This window comes from Mustelus asterias, chromosome 22 (genome assembly GCF_964213995.1).
Source record: "Mustelus asterias chromosome 22, sMusAst1.hap1.1, whole genome shotgun sequence".
NCBI lineage: Eukaryota > Metazoa > Chordata > Chondrichthyes > Carcharhiniformes > Triakidae > Mustelus > Mustelus asterias.
In genome coordinates, this window is record NC_135822.1 from 5,221,378 (window position 1) to 5,243,471 (window position 22,094).

Below are 22,094 nucleotides of genomic sequence, written 5' to 3' on the forward strand. Positions count from 1 at the left end.
TCCCATTAGTTGACCCTTGATTATCAGCAAATGATGGAAGGTGTCACCGACAATGCTATCAGTCAGCACTTTATCTGCTCACTGGCACTCAGTTGGTTTCAACCAGGGCCACTCAGCTCCTGACTTCATTACAGCGTTACAGAGAGCAACTGACCTTGACTACAAGGCAGCATTTGACCAGGTGTGGCATCAAGGAGCCTAGCAAAACTCCAGTCACTGTAAATCAGAGGGAAAACTCTTCTCTGATTTGGAGTCAAAGCTAATACAAAGAAAGATAAGTAATCTCACAACACCAGGTTAAAGTCCAACAGGTTTAATTTTTAGCACAAGCTTTCGGAGCGTTGCCCCTTCATCAGGTGAGTGAAGAGTTCAGTTCACAAACAGGGCATATATAGACACAAACTCAATTGCAAGATGAAGGGACAGTGCTCCAAAAGCTCGTGCTAAAAATTAAACCTGTTGGACTTTTAACCTGGTGTTGTGAGACTACTTACTGTGCCTACCCCAGTCCAACGCCGGCAACTCCACACAAAGAAAGATGGTCATGGTCTCCATAATATAATAAGGATACACAGAGGCACTGGTAAAGGTGCAAAAACGGATTTACAAATTTGACACCAATCAGGAAAGATTGAACAGGCTCTCTATCAGGTCACCTCTCAGTCTTCTCTCTTCTAAAAGTTTAAGATTCTGAAACGATTTGATAGTGTAGACGTAGAGAAGATGCTTACACTCGTGGTGAGGTCAATAATCAAGACCATAGGAATAAATCTGGAGGTTATTCAGAAGAACGTGATAATCACTACAAAGGGTAAATGAGCCAAATAACATAGCGGCATTCCAGGGGAAACTAGATAAATGTATGAAGGAGAAGCACGTAAGTTTGTCGTAAGATTAGATGGAGAGGGGCAAGAGGAAGCTCATGTGGTACATGGTGGAACAGCCTGTTACTGTGCTGTACATGCAATCAAAGTTGTTGGAAGGGTCTCACTAAATACCTGCCAATGTGCTGTGTCAAAGAGACCTTGACAATATCAGCATTACAATTGGCAGCAGCAGATAAAGGAATGTGTTCACTTTGTGCTGTGGGAAGCCAATCTTGACATACTCTAATTTGGTACAGTAGATACCACAGGGATATGCCCACAATGAGTGGAGAGAGAAAACCTTGACACATTCAGATCCCCTACAGATTTTTCATACATGAAAATACCTTGAGGCCCACCTTACAAATGTTTGCACACATCTCAAGACTGCATAAAATGCACATCCCTTTACAATACATACTGCATGTTACATACAAAAACCCTTATGAATCAAAAAGGAATATAGCTGCTTTAGAAATGATTATTTATTCAGTGACTGATTCAAAACCAGGCTAATAGTACTTTTCTTAAAATAGAGCACTACGGTCCCAGCTGCCCATGGATTTTCTAGGACAAGGCACAATAGGCAGAGAGCATACACAAGAGTTACTTGCTAGCTAAAATAACCTTGTGCATTAAAGTAAGCTGCTTCCAGCATTAGGTTGGTTTTCAGCTAAGCTACACAACTCTTCCCCCATTACACAAAACCTGTAGGAATAACACTGGTTTATCCCTACAAAATGTAAAAATGAGGATTGGAGAAGTTAAATGCACCAGAGAACAGTGCCCCATTTAATACACAAGAACTACTAAAAAATAATTGGACTCTTTAGGAATAAATATTACTACAATCCTCCAAAGGTTACATTAATTTAGTAACTAAATTCTCTTACAGACCATTGTAAAGCAATCATAAAAGCACAAAAAGAGCAAAGCACATGAAATGAAATGAAATCCCAAGTTCCCAGTTAGAAGGATGAACAATTCAATTTCCAAACATGCCCCGTTTCATGGATTTTCTTGGACAGGACACAATAGGCAGAGACGATACACAAGAGTTATTTGCGAGCTAAAATTACTGTTCAAGAATAAACTGCAGAGTTACTTAAAAAGTTAATAAAGCACTTGTGGTGGAACAAAGTTCATCTGGAAGTGGGAAAAACAAGAATTGCACCTGCTGAACATAAATCTATCAGTATAACTGCGGAGAGGAAGAATGATTCCAGGTTCCAGGATGAAGGTCAATTTAAATTCAGCCAACATCACCAGCGCCAAATACTTTTTCCACAGAGAATTCACAAGGCTGCAGTGTACAACCGGGCTGCAGCGTACAACCGGGCTGCAGCGTACAACCGGGCTGCAGCGTACAACCGGGCTGCAGCGTACAACCGGGCTGCAGCGTACAACCGGGCTGCAGCGTACAACCGGGCTGCAGCGTACAACCGGGCTGCAGTGTACAACCCCAGATGGAATATACCAAATATTTAATTTTAAAAAAACACAGGATCACTAAAGTGACACCAGTGACTAGATTCTGACTGGAGTCCAAACTCAAGTCTTTAAATTCTATTAAAAAGCAGAATACGAAATACCAGGAATAAAGCAATGCAGAAGGTGATGCACCCAGTAAGTTCCATGTTTCAGAGTTAAAGATGCTTTTCTGCTGACACTTAGGATAAGGTATATGAACAGCAAGATGAAGCAAGAAATATTATTCTGTAAAACTTTCCTGAATATAAACTGTTGCTTGGTGGCACAGAACCTGAAAAGTGCTGAAGAGACATGCTGTTGAAGCTTTTCAAGCTGTACTTATTAGGACAAACACAAGAATACCAAATTTCAAACGATCACAATTTACACCTGAATCTTCCCCAAACAGGATTTTCTCTTCCGTAAAAACAAGAAAAAATATGTATTCTCAAATAATACCAAAACTGGAGCAGGGATTAGTTTTAATTACTCAGAATATCAAAAAAATTGGGAATGCTAACACAAGCAAATATTAAAAGGATCCAAGTTCTCCAATGTCAGTAAAACAAAGGAGACAATAACTGACTTCAGGAAGCGTAGTGAAGGAAATGCCCCTATCAACAACAAGGGTGATGAAGTGGAAATGATTGAGAGCTTCAAGTTTCTAGGTGTTCAGATCACTAACAACCTGTCCTGGTACCCCGCCCCCCATGATGACACTATAGCTAAGAAAGCCCATCAACACCTCTAGTTTCTCAGAAGGCTAAGGAAAATTCAGCACGCCCACGTGATGGACTGGGCTACATTCACGACTTTTGTAGTTCCTTGCGGTCTTGGACAGAGCAGGAGCCATACCAAGCTGTGATACAACTAGAAAGAATGCTTTCTATGGTGCATCTGTAAACGTTGGAGAGAGTCGTAGCTGACATGCCAAATTCCCTTAGTCTTCTGAGAAAGTGAGGCGTTGGTGGGCTTTCTTAACTAGTGTCAGCATGGGGGAACCAGGGCAGGCTGTTGGTGATCTGGACACCTAAAAACTTGAAGCTTTCGACCATTTCTACTTCGTCCCCGTTGATGTAGACAGGGGCATGTTCTCCATTACACTTCCTGAAGTTGATGACAATCTCCTTTGTTTTGTTGACATTGAGGGAGAGATTATTGTTGCTGCACCAGTTCACCAGATTCTCTATCTCATGCCTGCACTCTGTCTCGTCATTGTTTGAGATCCGATCCACTATAGTGGTGTCATCAGCAAACTTGAAAATCGAGATGGAGGAGAATTTGGCCACACAGTCATAGGTGAATAAGGAGTATAGTAGGGGGCTGAAAACACAACCTTGTGGGACACCGGTAATGAGGAGGATTGTGGAGGTGTTGTTGCCTATCCTTACTGATTGTGATCTGTGGGTTAGGAAGTTCAGGATCCAGTCGCAGAGGGAGGAGCCGAGGCCCAGGCCACGGAGTTGGGAGATGAGTTTCGTAGGAATAATGGTGTTGAAGGCTGAGCTGTAGCCAATAAATAGGAGTCTGTCATAGATGTCCTTGTTGTCTAGGTATTCCAGGGTTGAGTGCAGGGCCAGGGAGATGGTGTCTGCTGTGGACCTGTTGCAGGAATAGACGAACTGTAGCGGATCCAGGCAATCCGTTAATCAGGCAAACCAGCCTCCCATCCCAAGTCTGTCTACACTTCCCACTGCCTCGGAAAAGCAACCAGCATAATCAAGGACCCCATGCAACCCAGACATTCTCTCTTCCACCTTCTTCCATCAAGGGAAGAGATACAAAAGACTGAGAACACGTACCAACCGACTCAAGGACAGCTTCTTCCCTGCTGCCATCAGACTTTTGAATGGACCTACCTTATATTAAGCTGATTTTTTCTTCACCCTACCCATAACTGCAACACTACATTCTGCGCCCTCTCCTTTCCTTCTTCCCTATGTACTCTATGAACGGTATGCTTTGTCTGTAAAGCACGCAAGAAACAACACTTTTCACTGTATCCCAATACATGTGACAATAATAAATCAAATCAAATGCTGAAGTGCAAAACCACAAGTGAATTAGAGAAGTTTACAACGGTTTAATGACCCGGGGAAGAAAAGAAAAGGGTACTTTACTTTGTAACACAAAAATCATAGCATTGGAGCATTGATGAAAAAAGACATGTTTTGTTGAAGGTTTTTGTCTTGCATTTATCGGGACAATTTGCAAAAATACCAAAATCACAATGGACACAGCACAGGAGGTGGTCATGACTCTCTGGAAGACCAGCTCGGTTTCTCATCCCCTCTATGTAGTCCTGCACGTATATTCTGAAACTAAAAACGGAAAATGCTGGAAACGCTAAGCAGGTCAGGCAGCATCAAAGAATCACAGTTAACCATTCAAGGCAATGACCTTTCTCCAAAGCTGGGAGGTTAAGAACCCTCAGGTTGGAACTTGGTCACAAGTTGCCTGACCAGCTGAGTGTTTCCACTGTTTTCTGGTTTTATCTGTTTTACCAACATTTTGCGTTTGTGCCTGTGAAACTAACTTTTGTTGACTAACAGCAGATCTCAGTTTGACTGCAGACAGTATTAGCACTCAATCACACATGGTCACATCCAGACCGAAATTGTGGGGCAACCAGTGATGAGAAGCAAAATGAACAATAAACCAGCCAAGAAAAAAACATTAATACTACAGAGACAAATGCATAATTACAAGCACGACAAACATCTTTAAAAATTAAAACAAATATCAAGAAAAGGGCATTAGAAAGAAGATCAGAGGCTAACAGCAAATGTTTAAAAACATTAAACATCGCATGTTATCTTAGGTGCTTATCCTACCTAATCTTTTTAAGTGAATTCCAACCCAAATAAATTCATTTTAAATAACCATATTCATGTACCTTGCAATCCTCTAATAGCACTGAGACCGAGATGAAATGAAGCATAATAAATACTACACAGATCCCAAATAAAAGATATTAATACGACTGTCCTTTTTTAAAAATCAGTGGATGACAGACTCTGCTCTGGCAGTATCTCTGGGAGTGAAAAGCGATTACAGAATCTGGGTTACTGACGTTCCTGAAAATAATCTGCTGATTTGGATCCAATTCCCAACAGGGGATGGAGGAGTGGTGGAAGGGACGGACGGGACTGGGACACGTGAGATGGCAGAGAGGGACAGAGAGGAGGCGAAATGGGGGGGGGGGGGGGATGGACACATTGAGGGGAGATGGGTGGGTGTGATGGACACACTGAGGGGAGATGAGGGGGTGATGGACACACTGAGGGGAGATTGGGGGGGGGGGGTGTACACACTATGGGGAGATGGGGGGGTGGTGTACACACTGAGGGGAGATGGGGGTATGTGATGTACACACCGAGGGGAGATGGGGGTATGTGATGTACACACCGAGGGGAGATGAGGGGGTGGTGCACCCACTGAGGGGAGATGGGGGGGTGGTGTACACACTGAGGGGAGATGGGGGGGGTGGTGTACACACTGAGGGGAGATGGGGGGGATGGTGTACACACTGAGGGGAGATGGTGGTATGTGATGTACACACTGAGGGGAGATGGGGGGGGTGGTGTACACACTGAGGGGAGATGGGGGGGGTGGTGTACACACTGAGGGGAGATGGGGGGGGTGGTGTACACACTGAGGGGAGATGGGGGGTGGTGTACACACTGAGGGGAGATGGTGGTATGTGATGTACACACCGAGGGGAGATGCGGGGTATGTGATGTACACACTGAGGGGAGATTGGAGGGGGGGGGGGGTGATGTACACACTGAGGGGAGATTGGGGGGGGGGGGGGGGGTGATGTACCCACCGAGGGGAGATGGGGGGGATCTGATGTACACACTGAGGGGAGATGGGGGGGGGGGGGAATCTGATGTACACACCGAGGGGAGATGGGGGGATGCGATGTACACACTGAGGGGAGATTGGGGGGGGTGATGTACACACCGAGGGGAGATGGGGGGGATGTGATGTACACGCTGAGGGGAGATGGGGGGGGGATGTGATGTACACACCGAGGGGAGATGGGGGGGGGGGGTGTGATGTACACACTGAGGGGAGATGGGGGGGGATCTGATGTACACACTGAGGGGAGATGGGGGGGGGGGGGGATCTGATGTACACACCGAGGGGAGATGGGGGGATGCGATGTACACACTGAGGGGAGATTGGGGGGGGTGATGTACACACCGAGGGGAGATGGGGGGGATGTGATGTACACGCTGAGGGGAGATGGGGGGGGGATGTGATGTACACACCGAGGGGAGATGGGGGGGGGGGGGGTGTGATGTACACACTGAGGGGAGATGGGGGGGGGTGTGATGTACACACTGAGGGGAGATGGGGGGGGGTGTGATGTACACACTGAGGGGAGATGGGGGGGGGTGTGATGTACACACTGAGGGGAGATGGGGGGGGGTGTGATGTACACACTGAGGGGAGATGGGGGGGGGTGTGATGTACACACTGAGGGGAGATGGGGGGGGTGTGATGTACACACTGAGGGGAGATGGGGGGGGATGTGATGTACACACTGAGGGGAGATGGGGGGGGGGGGTGTGATGTACACACCGAGGGGAGATGGGGGGGGGGGGTGTGATGTACACACTGAGGGGAGATGGGGGGGGTGTGATGTACACACTGAGGGGAGATGGGGGGGGGTGTGATGTACACACTGAGGGGAGATGGGGGGGGGTGTGATGTACACACTGAGGGGAGATCTGATGTACACACTGAGGGGAGATGGGGGGGATGTGATGTACACACTGAGGGGAGATGGGGGGGGGTGTGATGTACACACTGAGGGGAGATGGGGGGGATCTGATGTACACACTGAGGGGAGATGGGGGGGATTACACACTGAGGGGAGATGGGGGGGGGGGGTGTGATGTACACACCGAGGGGAGATGGGGGGGTGGTATACCCACTGAGGGGAGATGAGGGGGTGGTGCACCCACTGAGGGGAGATGGGGGGGTGGTGTACACACTGAGGGGAGATGGGGGGGGGGGTGTACACACTGAGGGGAGATGGGGGGGTGGTGTACACACTGAGGGGAGATGGTGGTATGTGATGTACACACCGAGGGGAGATTGGGGGGGGGGGGGGGGTGATGTACACACTGAGGGGAGATTGGGGGGGGGGGGGGGGTGATGTACACACCGAGGGGAGATTGGGAGGGGGGGTGATGTACACACTGAGGGGAGATGGGGGGGATGTGATGTACACACTGAGGGGAGATGGGGGGAGATGTGGAGGGGGCTACCTGTCACTCAGTTGGGGGTTGAGGGGAGGGTTACCTTGGGGGGGGGCGGGGGGGGGAGAGCGGGGCTTCCCTCATCTCCAGCTGCAGCCCAGGGTGGTAGGGCCGGCCCTCAGGGTGCCGCCGGCGGCGGGGGGTCAGCGCAGCTCCCGGCCCGGGCCGTGGGGAAGCAGTGGCGGCCCGGGTCGGAGCCGCGAGGGGGTGCTGGTGCCGGGCTCTCTCACACGGGGCTCGGGGGGGTCTCGCTCTCACTGCCGCGGGCGCTGTTTACCTGGCGCGGCTCCGGCCGCTCGAAGGAAGCCATCTTTCCAGACCCGACCAAGGGATCACACACTCATCACCCGCAGCCGAGAGCGGCCAATCGATCACAGAGCACCTCCAACACCAGCGGCATCAAAACACACAAAAATTTAAAAATATTACCCAAGGGAAGGCTTGAAATCCTAATCTCATCCTAACACTAATCTGCAGATTCAAAAATAAACAAGATTGTGTTTACTGGAGCATGCTGGGATTTGTAGTTTTTCTGACGTTAGCGATTCTCGCGCTAAAACTGCGGCTTCACTTTTATTAACAGTAAAATTATTTAAGTGTTTAAAGTCACTGGCAGTCCGCCGGCTGTGACCATAATTAATATTTTCGCGAGAATTCGGATGGAAATATTTCGTTGGCGGTTGGTGCGCATGCGCGTCAACCGCCCGCCACAACAAGGAAGGCGGACGCTGCCGAGGAGGTCGGAGCTGCATTTATATAGCGACTTTCACCCGGCACTGGGCATCTGGGCCCAGCCCCGCTACCCTCCTAACATACCAAATCCGGCAGCCAGTTTGCGCACAACAAGATCCCACAACCAGCAACTGGATAATGACCCAGATCATCTGCCTTTTGTGGTGTTGATTGAGAGATAAATATTGGACTCAGGACAGGGATGAAAACTCTCCTCCTAACCTTCCAATAGCTTTATAGGATCAGCCTCATTCAAGATCGCTCTCTGTTCTGCCCAATCTACGGCCATAAAACACCACTAATCCCCCTCCCACCCCCCCCCCCCCCAACTGTTTTCTGACCCATCCCCAACCTCTCATTTCTGACCCATCCCCTGAACTCTCATTTGTGGATCATCCCTCCTCTCCCTCCTGTCCCATCCCTCCCCCCTCATTTTTCAATTTAGGAAAATGGATACTCAGCCACACACAGCAGATCCGCAAAGCAGAAGATTTCCGTACAAACTCTGCGCCTCTGACCGCCTTAAGACGTTTGGTGTCGTCGTGACATCTTTGGAAGATCTGATAGCCAAAGGTAACTAAGGATTCAGAAATGTTGTTCACTGATCTAGTAAAACCTTATTATAAAGTGTTGCCACAGTCCCAGAGGATGGACCATAGAGTGGTGGTGATTTAATGTGAGGCTCACCACACCTCAGACGAGGAGCAAAGTTGAGAAGGTGGGACCTTCATGAATAATCTCAGCCAGTATGGGAATTGAACCCACACTGTTGGCATTGCTCTACATCACAAACCAGCCATCTAGCCAACTGAGCTAATCGGCATTGGGGCAGCGCAGTGGTTAGCACTGCTGCCTCACAACGCCAGGGATCTGGGTTCAATTCTGGCCTTGGGTGACTGTGTGGAGTTTGCACGTTCTCCCCTGTGTCTGCGTGGGTTTCCTCCGGGTGCTCCGGTTTCCTCCCACAGTCCAAAGGTGGGCGGGTGGATTGGCCATGCTAAATTGCCCCTTTGCGGCAGGTGTCAGGGGGATTAGCAGGGTAAATATATTGGGTTACGGGGATAGGGCCTGGGTGGGGATTGTCTTTGGTGCAGGCTCAATGGGCCAAATGGACTCCTTCTGCACTGTAGGCATTCTATGATGACTCTTCCCCCCCCCCCCCAACCAACCAAGATGGCTGAGCTATTTTTAGCCCCACTCGTGGATGACATGCTGATTCTTATCATGCCCTCGAGCCATTTTTGCAGAGGTGGGTTGAAGAGGTGGGCGACAGAGCATATGCAGCAGGCAGCCAACACAGCTCATTGAACCATGTGAGGCCAATTAAAGGAGGCTGACTGGGATTTCCCTCACTCTGCCCTGGCTTTGTTCCATTTTTAAATTAGCTATTTAAAAAGTTGGAGAGTGGGCAAGTCCATCTTGAAGCGTTCTCGCCCTCTATTGCAGGCTGCTGCTCCTTTCAAACTGGAAGACCTCTGATTAGCCTCTACCTTCGAGAGCCCGTCAAGAATAGTGAGCCTGTCTCCAAGCCCATTTGGTGGGTGCCTATGAAAATCACAAAATTATGTTTCCTCCAGGACTGGATGTGGGCGTGTTGTTTCAACAACCACAAACCATCTCATCTCTCTGCACAGATGAAAGTTTCTAAATTTTTCTGGGGTAAAAACAGAAATGATGGAAATGTTCAGCTTGTGTGCCATCTACTTAGAGAGCAGAATTGAGTTAATATTTCAGGTCATAGAATCCTACAGTGCAGAAGGAAGCCATTCGGCCCATCGAGTCTGCACCAACCAAAACCTCACCCAGGCCCTATCCCCATAACCCCATGCATTTACCCTAGCTAGTCCCCCTGACACTAAGAGGCAATTTAGCATGGCTAATCCACCTAACCCGCACATCTTTGGATAGTGGGAGGAAACTGGAGCACCCGGAGGAAACCCACGCAGACACGGGAAGAATGTGCAAACTCCACACAGACAGTGACCCAAGCCGGGAATCGAACCTAGGTCCCTGGCGCTGTGAGGCAGCAGTGCTAACCAATGTGCCGCCAAACCGCCTTTTATCAGAGAGGGGCTTTATTTTTAAAGACAGAAAGCTTCCCACTTTACAAAAATAAACCTGAGCAGATCGGGGATAGTGATTTAAATTTACTCCCTCGGGCTACCTTTACTCTGCTCTGATCATCTGAGTGAAATATTGCACAGTTCAGCCCTTAGCTTCTCCCAATAGGTGGAGCTAGTTTACAACTTAAAGAAGCTTTGTGCTTTAGTTTGTAACTCATTGATTTTTAATCTGATAATCCTGGATGTATAAATATCAAAACATCTTTTAATAAAAGCATTATTTACATGCGGCTGCTCAAATTTGAGTGGATTTTAAATGGATGGGTGATGACTGCAGAACATACACTGGCCTGTCTATCATTGTAATGTGATGTGGAGATGCCAGCGTTGGAGTGGGGTGAACACAGTAAGAAGTCTCACAACACCAGGTTAAAGTCCAACAGGCTTATTTGGTAGCAAATACCATAAGCTTTCGGAGCGCTGCTCCTTCGTCAGATGGAGTGGAAATTTCCATGTGGTTGAGAGTGAGGAGGAACTGCAGGAAGTTATAAATGGGTCAATTAGGCAGAAAAGTGTAAAATTGTTTTCATGGCTGAGAACTTCAGACTGCGCAACATCTAAAAGTTTGTTTATTAGTCACAAGTAGGCTTGCATTAACACTGCAATGAAGTTACTGTGAAAATCCCCTAGTCGCCACACTCCAGCACCTGTTTGGGTACACTGAGGGAGAATTTAGCATGGCAAATACACCTAACCAGTACATCTTTCAAACTGTGGGAGGAAACCGGAGCACCCAGAGGAAACTCACACAGACACAGGGAGAACCCTACACAGACAGTGACCCAAGCCGGGAATACGAACCTGGGTCCCTGGCACTGTGAGGCAGCAGTGCTAACCACTCTGCCACTGTGCTGCCCCATTTTAAGCTTACTTTTTGTTTGTGAGCCTCCAGAAAGTTAGGTATCCTCTAATTTACATTTATGGGTTTTTCTGTTTAGGGGCAAAAAAATTAGGTCTGGAAAAATGTGGTGCCCAGCAAGCTTATACAGTTGTGCTCGAAAATGATGGAACAATTGTTGAGGATGAAGACTATTTTATGTCCCTGCCAGAAAACACAAGATTCATGATCCTTGGCCCCAGTCAAAAGTGGACTCCTGTTAATGAAGGTGAGTTGCTGTTTATGGAAGAGCTGAATGATAATCTAAATTAAAGGATCTTCAATTCGATAGTTCTGTATTTTTCCATTCCAAAGCATTCAATGAAATGTTTTTGCTTAATTATTTAGTGCATGAATTTGGAAGATTTAAAGTCCAAAATTTTCTGCCAGAGTAACAGAATATGTTTAATGTGCATACAGTTAATGTGGCAGGAAAGAGACTCTAAATTATGAGTCTCACATGATGTTGGACAATTTCTGTCATAAGCCTTGCAAACCAGCATCTTCACCTCCCATTCCATGTTTTTGTTCATATAATCTCCATACTCAAAGTCAACAAAATGAAGCATAGAGGAGAACATGCATCTACATGTAGAACATGCGTCGACATCAATGGGGACGAAGTAGAAAGGGTCGAGAGCTTCAAGTTTTTAGGTGTCCAGATCACCAACAACCTATTCTGATCCCCCCATGATGACACTATAGTTAAGAAAGCCCACCAACTCCTCTACTTTCTCAGAAGACTAAGGAAATTTGACATGTCATCTACGACTCTCACCAAGTTTTACAGATGCACTATAGAAAGCATTCTTTATGGCTCCTGCTCTGCCCAAGACCACAAGAAACTGCAAAATGTCGTGAATGTAGCCCAATCCGTCACGCAACCCAGCCTCCCATCCATTGACTCTGTCTACACTTCCCGCTACCTCGGCAAAGCAGCCAGCATAATTAAGGACCCAACGCACCCCGGACATTCTCTCTTCCACTTTCGTCCGTCGGGAGAAAGATACAAAAGTCTGAGGTCACGCACCAAACAACTCAAGAACAGCTTCTTCCCTTCTGTCATCAGACTTTTGAATGGACCTACCTTGCATTAAGTTGATCTTTCTCTACACCCTAACTATGACTGTAACACTACATTCTGCCCTCTCTCATTCCCTTCTCTATGAACGGTATGCTTTGTCGGTATTGCACGCAAGAAACAATACTTTTCACTGCATACTAATACATGTGACAATAATAAATCAAATCATACTCAGTTTGGGTTCTGCCAGGGCCACTCAGCTCCTGACCTCATTACAGCCTCGATCCAAGCATAGACAGAAGATCTGAACTCAAGGCATGAGGTGAGAGTGACTGCCTTTGACATCATGGCAGATTTTGTCTGAGTATGGCAACAAGGAGCCCTAGCAAATCTGAAGTCAGTGGAAATCAGGGCAAAAACTCTTCACTGGTTGGAGTTATACCATCACAAAGGAAGATGGTTGTGGTTGTTCGAGGTCAGTCATCTCAGTCCCAGGACATCACTGCAGGAGCTCCTCAGGGGAGTGTCCAAGGTCCAATCATCTTTAGCTGCTTCATCAATAACCTCCCCTCCATCACAAGGTCAACAGTGGGGACGTTCATGGATGATTGCACAATGTTCAGCAGCATCATGACTCCTCAGATACTGGAGCATTCTGTCCATATGCAGAAAGACCTAGACAATATTCAGCCTGGGACTAATAAGTCACATTCGTGCCACGCAAGTGGCAAATGATGATGATCTCAAACAAGAGAGAATCTAACTATCGCCTCTTGACATTCAATGGCATTACCATCACTGAATCCCCACTATCAACTTCCTTGCGGTAACCATTGACCAGAAACTGAAACGAACGAGCCACGGGAATGCTGTGGCTACAAGAGCAGGTCAGGGAATTCTGCAGCAAGTAACTCACCTCCTGACTCCCCAAAGTTTTAAAACCATGGGTAAAATTCAGCAACAGTTACCACACCAAACAGTTGTTTCTTTAGGGTTTGCTTCTGATCTCAGACTGAGTAAATGGCTTCTCAAACAGGCTTTTCTCCAAACACAGCTTGTTAGAAGTTAGCACAGCTTCCTGCTGTGGGCTGTGCAAAACAGCTAGCTTGCTTTGGTTGAACTTGCCCTTGAGGTACTGTTTTATTCCTTTTGATCTTTTTTTATCTGAACTAACCTTCTCAGAAGTCACTCTTAATTACCTTCATTTTGTGAGTTCAGCTTTTAAAATGTAATTGTAAAATTAAACATCCCATCTTCTCCTTTGAACTTTTACAACCTTTACTTGAACTCTTGACATTCTGTCCTGCACTGTTATCAGCTTGCCCTAGGTAAACATCAGGGCAGATGGTTAGATTTTCTCTTGTTAGAGAAAATTACCTAGCACTTGTGTGGTACAAAGCATGAATGTTATTTTGGCTCGCTGCATATGCACAGAGACGATCTTAGTATGAGAATTTGCAAATGTTACTGAACAGTGTACAATCGTAACAAACATCTTAATCTCTAATCTTATGATGAAGGGAGGATCATTTTATGAAGCAGCTGATGGTTGGATCAAGGACACTCCTGAGCGACTCCTGCGATGGTATCCCAGGACCGAGATGATTAGCTAACAACAAGCAAAGTATCTTTCTTTGTGCTAGGTACAATTCCAACCAGTGGAGAGCTTTCTCCTGATTCACACGGACCTTAAATTCTATGAGGACTGTTTGGTGCCACATTTGGTTAATTGCTGCCTTGACATTAAGGGCAATGATTCTCCCTCATTGCTGGAAATCAGCTTTTTTGTTCATTGTTAGGTGGCTGTATGTTTAAAAAATAGAAACTGTAGGAGACAGGTTGATTTGGTTGGTGGAACCAGTGTTTTGATATGTTGCTGAATCCGCCATTATCAACTTCCTGGTAAGTTACCATGGACCAGAAACTGAACTGGACAGCTACCAAAATACAGAGGCTGAGAATTCGACAGTGGGTATCTCACCTCCTGCCTCCTCAAAGCCTGTCCACCACCTACAAGACACAAGTCAGGAGTGTGATGTAAAACTCTCCACTTATCTGAATGAGTGCAGCTCCAACAACACTCAAGAAGTTCGATTGCATCCAAGGTAAAACAGCCCGCTCGATCAGCACCTCCACCTGTCATCACCTTAAACGTTCACTCTCCCACCACTAGCACACAGTGGCAGCGCCATGTACCATCTACAAGATACACTGCACCAATTCACCAAGCCTCTTTCAACAACACCTTTGAAAGCTGAATCTGTAGCATTTAGAGGGACAGGGCAGCGGATGCATGGAAACACCGGCACCTGGAAGTTCCCCTCCAAGCAATAAATCTTCCTGACTTGGAAATACATCACCATTACTTCACTGTTGCTGGTTCAAAATCTTGGAACAACACCACCCCCCCTCCTCAACAGCACTGTAGGTATACACTATCTCATCACATGAACTATATCAGTTCAAAAAGGCGGCTCACTTCCACTACCTCATGGGCAATATGAGATGGGTAATAAGTACCCGCTTGCCAGCAATGCTCACAACCCAGGAACAAATTTAATGGACTACAGATATCTGCTTTTACTAGGCCCCTTCTCCTTGGAAACAGCTCAGGTCAACACCATGGTAATCAAGAGTAATTAAATACATACACAGGTCATTGCACTTTCCCCTGTTCTATAGCAAAACAAGAATTCTGTTGTCGGCTACAAGCAGAATGTAGATACTGCACCTCATTTTAGCCATTAACATTTAATTTGGCCAATTTCATGCCAGTAAATGCTCTCCACTTTACCCACAGAAATCAAGATCAGCTCAGGTACAAAGGTGGATGATGAAGTAGATGGCGATGGATCTGTAGACCGTGGGGATTGTCCCGAGTGGAAAGTTCTCGCCAAACTACTGAGGCAAAGCTTTGCCTGCATTATTACAATGTCTGAATCTGACCTCCAGGTAACAGGAAAGGGAGCCTTTGGCCCCTACCCGTTTTATATCTATTTCCCTCAAACCTAAACCTTTCTATATCTGTAATAAATGGCCTGGAGTGTCTAAAATACAAATGCGTTCATGCTGGCTGGAAATGTAAACTCAACAGGCAAGGCAAGTGTTCATGTGCAAAATAAAGGACTGAGTTGGCAAAACTGTACAGCCTGTTGTTAAAGTGAGAAGTGGGTTCAGCCAGGTTTGATATTTTCAATAGTATTGGGCTATGTTCATAGAATCCTACAGTGCAGAAGGAGGCCATTCAACCCATCGAGTCTGCACCGACCACAATCCCACCCAGGCCCTATTCCAGCAACTGCACACCATTTACCCTGCTAATCCCCCTGACACTAGGGTCAATTTAGCATGGCTAATCAACCTAACCTGCACATCTTTGGACTGTGGGAGGAAACCAGAGCACCCAGAAGAAACCCACGCAGACACGGGGAGAACATGCAAACTCCACACAGACAGTGACCCGAGGCCAGAATTGAACCCAGGTCCCTGGCGCTGTGAGGCAGCAGTGCTAACCACTGTGCCGTCGTGCCACCTATATATTGATATGTGATGAGAGAAAATGGGAAACTGAAAAATATGTTCAGCTGCTAAAGTGCATTTTTAAACTATAATATATTAAGATTCAAACAAGTCAGTATAATATAATTAGCTCTAGGGGCTAGTGAAGCAATAAAATGGACTCTTCCTCAGTCCAGTATACATCTGCTTAGAGCATTTTAAAAAAGACAGGAAAAAAATTCAACTGGCCCTTTAACCTGTGCCATTCAGGATATCGCAGTATCACCTATATTCATTAGCAGCCAACCTTAACCTTCAGTTACACAATCCCCCAGGAGAAAAATCAAATACTACTTAAGACAATTTAGAAAATTCCTTTGCAGTCGCTGAAAGCAATCAAGCAATTTCCGAGACTTCAGTAAGTAATAACGCAAATCACTGGCTCCCCTTAGCATCTGTAACTCAATAGGCTCAATTTTATGGGCCACTCACAGACAGGAAAACTGGAGAGTGGATCCATAAATTAAAGCACTGTGCTACTATTTTACATGTAGCAGGGGAAAGTGTCAGGAGTCGTCCTTATGCTAGCAATTAATACCCAATTAAGGGTCTCATTCTGTCGCCACCACTCAATATAACAAGCACAAGGGAGGCCTGAGCACAACATGTAGTCGGGCAGGTTTAACCCTGCAGGCTGCTGGTCACTAAAAGGCAGTTCCATCACTAAACACCACCTCCTTGGCCCACCTGCCTGACTCTGATTGCCAGCAATACTATGAGGTGGGTCATCCTCCTGAGACAGATGGAAGTCCCACCTCGTACTAATTAAAGGGCCTTCACCCAAAAAATTAAAGTGGGGTGAACCGGCTATGTAAATTTATGATGTGGAGATGCCGGCGTTGGACTGGGGTGAACACAGTAAGAAGTCTCACAACACCAGGTTAAAGTCCAACAGGTTTATTTGGTAGCAAATACCAAATTTACCAAATACCAAATGGTATTTGCTACCAAATAAACCTGTTGGACTTTAACCTGGTGTTGTGAGACTTCTTACTATGTAAATTTACACAGGGGTACAAAATCTAATCCAATATCTTCTACTTGCTGGACCTCCTCCAGCTCTTTGTGAAGGCCTGGGATAAATTTATACTCAGCACAAGCTCTGGTAATCCATTCCAATGATTGAAAGAGAAACATTTTTTGACAAGAAAAAATCTTAACTATTTTCTAGTGATATCCGCTATCCTTCCCTATCGGGCAGTTAGAATTTTGTGATCTAAACATTGCCACTTGATGGTGATTATGTTAGAATTAGTTGTATAAAAATGCAGCAGGAACAGATTACTACTCAGTGGAATCTTTGTTTGTGATCAGGTGACTTTGACCTGTAGTCCTGAATTGTAATTTGGTCAATTAGAAGTTCAGTGACTTTCAGTGTATCTTTATTTGACAGGCACTCATAGATGCACCAACTACTGAGCTGGCAAAGGAACTGGGAGAAACTTCACAAAGAACTGAAGCAATACAGGACTCCCTTCAACGTGCACTTGATAACAGAGAGGAGCAGCGGGAAGCTAAGGAACTATTAAAACTGTACAAGAATGTCTTTCAAAATGATGGTTAGTTTGATGTTGTGGTGAATCTATAGCAAATTCTTCATCAGTTTATTTTATTTTATAAATTTCTTTCCAACTCCACATATTTTTACAGCATTGAATGTCAACACGTGCCCAGCTCTTTGAGTTTATGTTTTACAACCTGGGGATCATTTACCATTTGATGTCGTACTGGCCTGGAAACCTCCTGGGTCCCTGAGCAATTAGCTTTCTGAGCTAACTACTGAGGGACTTGGGAGTTATTGTTCAAGATTCTCTTAAGGTTAACGTGCAGGTTCAGTCGGCAGTTAGGAAGGCAAATGCAATGTTAGCATTCATGTTGAGAGGGCTGGAATACAAGAGCAGGGATGTACTTCTGAGGCTGTATAAGGCCCTGGTCAGATCCCATTTGGAGTATTGTGAGCAGTTTGGGGCCCCGTATCTAAGGAAGGATGTGCTGGCCTTTGGAAAGGGTGCAGAGGAGGTTCACAAGAATGATCCCCGGAATGAAGAGCTTGTCGTATGAGGAACGGTTGAGGACTCTGGGTCTTTATTCATTGGAGGTTAGAAGGATGAGGGGGGATCTTATTGAAACTTACAGGATACTGCGAGGCCGGGATAGAGTGGACATGGAGAGGATGTTTCCACTAGTAGGAAAAACTAGAACCAGAGGGCACAACCTCAGGTTAAAGGGACAATCCTTTAAAACAGAGATGAGGAGGAATTTCTTCAGCCAGAGAGTGGTGAATCTGTGGGATTCTTTGTCACAGTAGGCTGTGGAGGCCAGGTCATTGAGTGTCTTTAAGACAGAGATAGATAGGTTATTGATTGATAAGGGGATCGGGGGTTATGGGGAAAAGGCAGGAGAATGGGGATGAGAAAAATATCAGCCATGATTGAATGGCGGAACAGACTCGATGGGCCGAGTGGCCTAATTCTGCTCTGATGTCTTATGGACTTATGGTCTTAGCAGGTCATTGTCACACCTGTGTTGTTGGGAGTTGAGGATGCAGATACTGCAGGTACTGGGAATCTTCTGAACATGAGTTCTGAATTTCATCCATGCAACTGAGAAACCCCTGAGCAGCGCCTGAATACTTCCGAGTGAGGAGTCGATACCCCTGGCTCCAATCAGCTAGCAGCCAATTTCAGACTGGCATTGGGTGGCTGCAGATTCATCAACTGCAGGTATTGTGAAGGAGAAAGATCAGTATGCATGCTTCTCCACCCAAACTGACAATGGCATCATGAAAACAGTAGAATCCCTATAGTGCAGAAGAGGCTATTCAGCCCATTGAGTCTGTACCGACTCTCTGACAGCATCTTACCCAGGCCCTATCCCTGTAACCCCACACATTTCCCATGACCAATCCACTTACCCTACGGATCTTGGGACACTGAGGGGCAATTTAGCACAGCCAATCCACCTAATCCGCACATGGGAGGAAACCGGAGCACCCGGAGGAAACCCATGCAGACACGGGAAGAATGTGCAAACTCCACACAGACAGTGACCCAAGGCCAGAATTGAACCCGGTTCTTGGCGCTGTGAGGCAGCAGTGCTAACCCACTGTGCCACCGCTGCCTAACTTTAGTCCAATCAGACTGTAGAGCAGTGACCTGGATTGGCTGGTTAGTTGTCTCACAATAGCTGCTAGCACAAGTGATTCAGACTGACAGGAAGAAACTGTTCCTGAAAGCGTTGTCTCTTTTTATGGGTTCAAAGTCTTTTGTTCCCAAGGGAAATACAAAAAAATATAGACCCTACATTTTTCCTAGGTTCAGAAGCTGCTGATGAACCTGATCATTGCTTCAACCCGGTGAGCAATAAAATCCTCTGGCTGAACAAACGCATAATTGATGTTCTCCGTCAGAAACCAAGTCCGGAGTTCAGCTTGTCAAATGTGGAATTGCAGGTACAATAAATTTATTCACTAGCATATTTCTAGAAGTTTAAATTTGACATTTTTCTAAGTTTGTCTATGCTAAGTCCACAGAAATCACATTTATATGTCAGAGATCCTGGGTACCAGCAACCTTAGGCACTCGTAGTCGACTGGGGTACAAACAGCACCAGACACCATGCATAATCGATATGAGGCCTTTACACAAGGAGAAACAGACTCACAGCCTCTCTGCAAGTGTTTCTGAAGTTACAAATACACAACTTGGCAATTATAGTCAATTACAGCAAATCAGAAACGAGCAATTTTTCTAATCCTTTATTTGCATACATATTCACCAATTAAATCCTGGCTTTTTGCCCTTTCTCATTCAATGAAAATCCTTCATTTGCATAGCATATCCCCATATCTTGCCTTTGGTATTTGTCATGGAAAAATCTGGTCTTGCTCACCCTCTGGTGAAGGCTGAAAAGCAGAATATTATGGCGTTTACACAGATGAAGATTGGTCTGTTCAAGCTGAAATAGCAGACACTGACCCCTTTCAAAGGTCTGTAAGCTGATAAACATTTTCCATCACTGTACAGAGAAAGCATGAAACTTTAACTTGAATTTAGAAGGTTGAAGTTTAAAAACAGCGAGGTTATGTTGCAGCTGTATAAGGTGCTGGTGAGGCCACACCTGGAGTAACTGTGTGCAGTTTTGGTCTCCTTACTTGAGAAAGGATGTACTGGCACTGGGGGGCGGTGCAGAGGAGATTCACTAGGTTGATTCCGGAGTTGAGAGGGTTGGCTTATGAGGAGAGACTGAGTAGACTGGGACTATACTCATTGGAATTCAGAAGAATGAGGGGAGATCTTATAGAAACATATAAGATTATGAAGGGAATAGATAAGATAGAAGCAGGGAAATTGTTTCCACTGGCAGGTGAAACTAGAACTAGGGGGCATGGCCTCAAAATAAGGGGGAGCAGATTTAGAACTGAGTTGAGGAGGAACTTCTTCACCCAAAGGGTTGTAAATCTGTGGAATTCCCTGCCCAGTGAAGCAGTTGAGGCTACCTCATTGAATGTTCTTAAGGCAAGGTTAGATAAGTTTTTGAACAGTAAAGGAATTAAGGGTTATGGTGAGTGGGCGGGTAAGTGGAGCTGAGTCCACGAAAAGATCAGCCATGATCTTATTGAATGGCAGAGCAGGCTCCAGGAGCCAGATGGCCTACTCCTGCTCCTAGTCCTTAATTTAACTACCACACAATGTAACTTCCATGCTATGAAACTTTAATCTGAACATTTTAACTTCCACATGTACATCCCAAGTTTCACTCAAGACAGTTGATTTGTTTTTGGCAGGTGATGTTTGCCTCTTTGGCATCATCTGAATTCAAATCCGGAAATGGCAGGATGCTGATTTCAGCTGCAATTAATTCTTGAATTATTTCCTTCATCAGAATTGTTTATTATTCTTCAGCATTGCCGATAGACTACTTCTTTGCCACTTTTCTTGCTCATTCCTTTGTTTTTGCAGGATTTTGGGGAGAAAGCTGGACTGTGGGACTAAAATGCACAACTCTTTAAGTTTCAGCACAGGCATAGTGGGCAAAATGATCATCTTCTGTACTTTATTATTATAATGCACTATAATTCCCTAATTGGGGAGGAGAGTTACACCACACAACTTCCTTCGAAATTAGGAGGGAGTGACTGGAAGTCTGAGGCTGGGAGATGCCCAGATTTGCTAACAAGGTTACGTGGATCATAAGGTGGTAATTAAGTTTGACCTCCCTCCTATAAAGAACAAAGCTCTCATTTGTAAAAAGAAATGTCAGTAGCTTCAATATCCTCATTGCCAACCAAGTCTGATATTATACAATAAGATTTATTGGTTAATCTAATGCAGGGAGTTTTGCATTTTTTAAAATGTAGATGTAAATGCTGTTGATTAACTGAGTACACCGTTCACCTTCAGAAAGTTTTCAACGAGAATGGAAAGGATTTAGAAATCGCTCTGAAGTGTTCCGGGGAGAAGGTGAAGATTCTGCAGCAAGACTGTAAGACGGAATTTCAGAAGCGCATGTCCAAAGTGGTGGGGCTGGAACAATTGAGCAAACTTTCAACACAGACAGCGAAACTGCAAAACACTGTGGCTCCCATTGCAGCCGCACATGGTTCTGCCACTCAATATTAATCAGTCTCCACTTCCAGCATTCAATTTTTGCAGCAAAAGCACAATAATCAAACATTGTTGTGGGGGAGGGGGGTAGGGGGGCGGAGGGGTGGGGGGTGCGGAGGGGTGGGGGGCACGGACGGGGGGCATGGAGGGGTGGGGGGGTGGTGGTGATGATGTGGGGGAAGGGGGTGGGGGGCGCAGAGGGGTGGGGGGTGGTGGTGATGTGGGGGAAGGGGGTGGGGGGCGCAGAGGGGTGGTGGTGTGGGGGGAGGGGGTGGGGGGATGGGGTGGGTAGAAAAACATTTTATCTTTGTGGCGGCACTGGGAACTGAATCGAGCTCTCTCAGACCAAGCATAGCATAAAGCCCATGCAGGTGGAGTTCCAGCATTCTGTCTCACCTTTAATTCTGACTTCTAATCACTACCTGATGCACCAGTGTGAACTTTAAACTCAATTTCACGTTTGGTGTTGAGCAAGTTACAGCATCACAGCGGTTAGATGTGGACCAGCCTACAATGTGAGCTAAATATCTGGATTTTATAAGTGGTGCCAAACCAGCAAGTAAAG

At 46.0% G+C, this 22,094-nt stretch overlaps 2 protein-coding genes across 2 annotated transcripts in view; one reads left to right on the forward strand and one right to left on the reverse strand.

Moving 5' to 3' along the window:
• Window positions 1-7,965, reverse strand: part of pex14 (peroxisomal biogenesis factor 14) — a 247,306-nt gene extending 239,341 nt beyond the window's left edge. The window contains exon 1 of the mRNA XM_078238657.1: window positions 7,887-7,965. Within this exon, the coding sequence (XP_078094783.1) occupies window positions 7,887-7,919 (33 nt within the window). The 5' untranslated portion in view covers window positions 7,920-7,965. The remainder of the gene's footprint in view (window positions 1-7,886) is intronic.
• A 335-nt stretch (window positions 7,966-8,300) lies between these two features.
• dffa (DNA fragmentation factor, alpha polypeptide) lies at window positions 8,301-21,601 on the forward strand. Its single transcript, XM_078238668.1, has 6 exons — window positions 8,301-8,914; window positions 11,403-11,570; window positions 15,166-15,317; window positions 17,317-17,482; window positions 19,238-19,374; window positions 21,326-21,601. Exons 1-6 carry the CDS (start codon window positions 8,791-8,793, stop codon window positions 21,542-21,544), a joined length of 966 nt encoding a protein of 321 aa, XP_078094794.1. The 5' UTR covers window positions 8,301-8,790; the 3' UTR covers window positions 21,545-21,601.
• The last annotated feature ends 493 nt before the right edge of the window (window positions 21,602-22,094 follow it).

Excerpts from the sequence above, each read along its gene's own strand:
- dffa (XM_078238668.1), top strand. The coding sequence starts at position 8,791 with ATGGATACTCAGCCACACACAGCAGATCCGCAAAGCAGAAGATTTCCG. Across the intron at positions 8,915-11,402 it reads GGAAGATCTGATAGCCAAAG|GGGCAAAAAAATTAGGTCTG; the intron begins GTAACTAAGGAT and ends TTTTCTGTTTAG. Across the intron at positions 15,318-17,316 it reads TGTCTGAATCTGACCTCCAG|GCACTCATAGATGCACCAAC; the intron begins GTAACAGGAAAG and ends TTTATTTGACAG.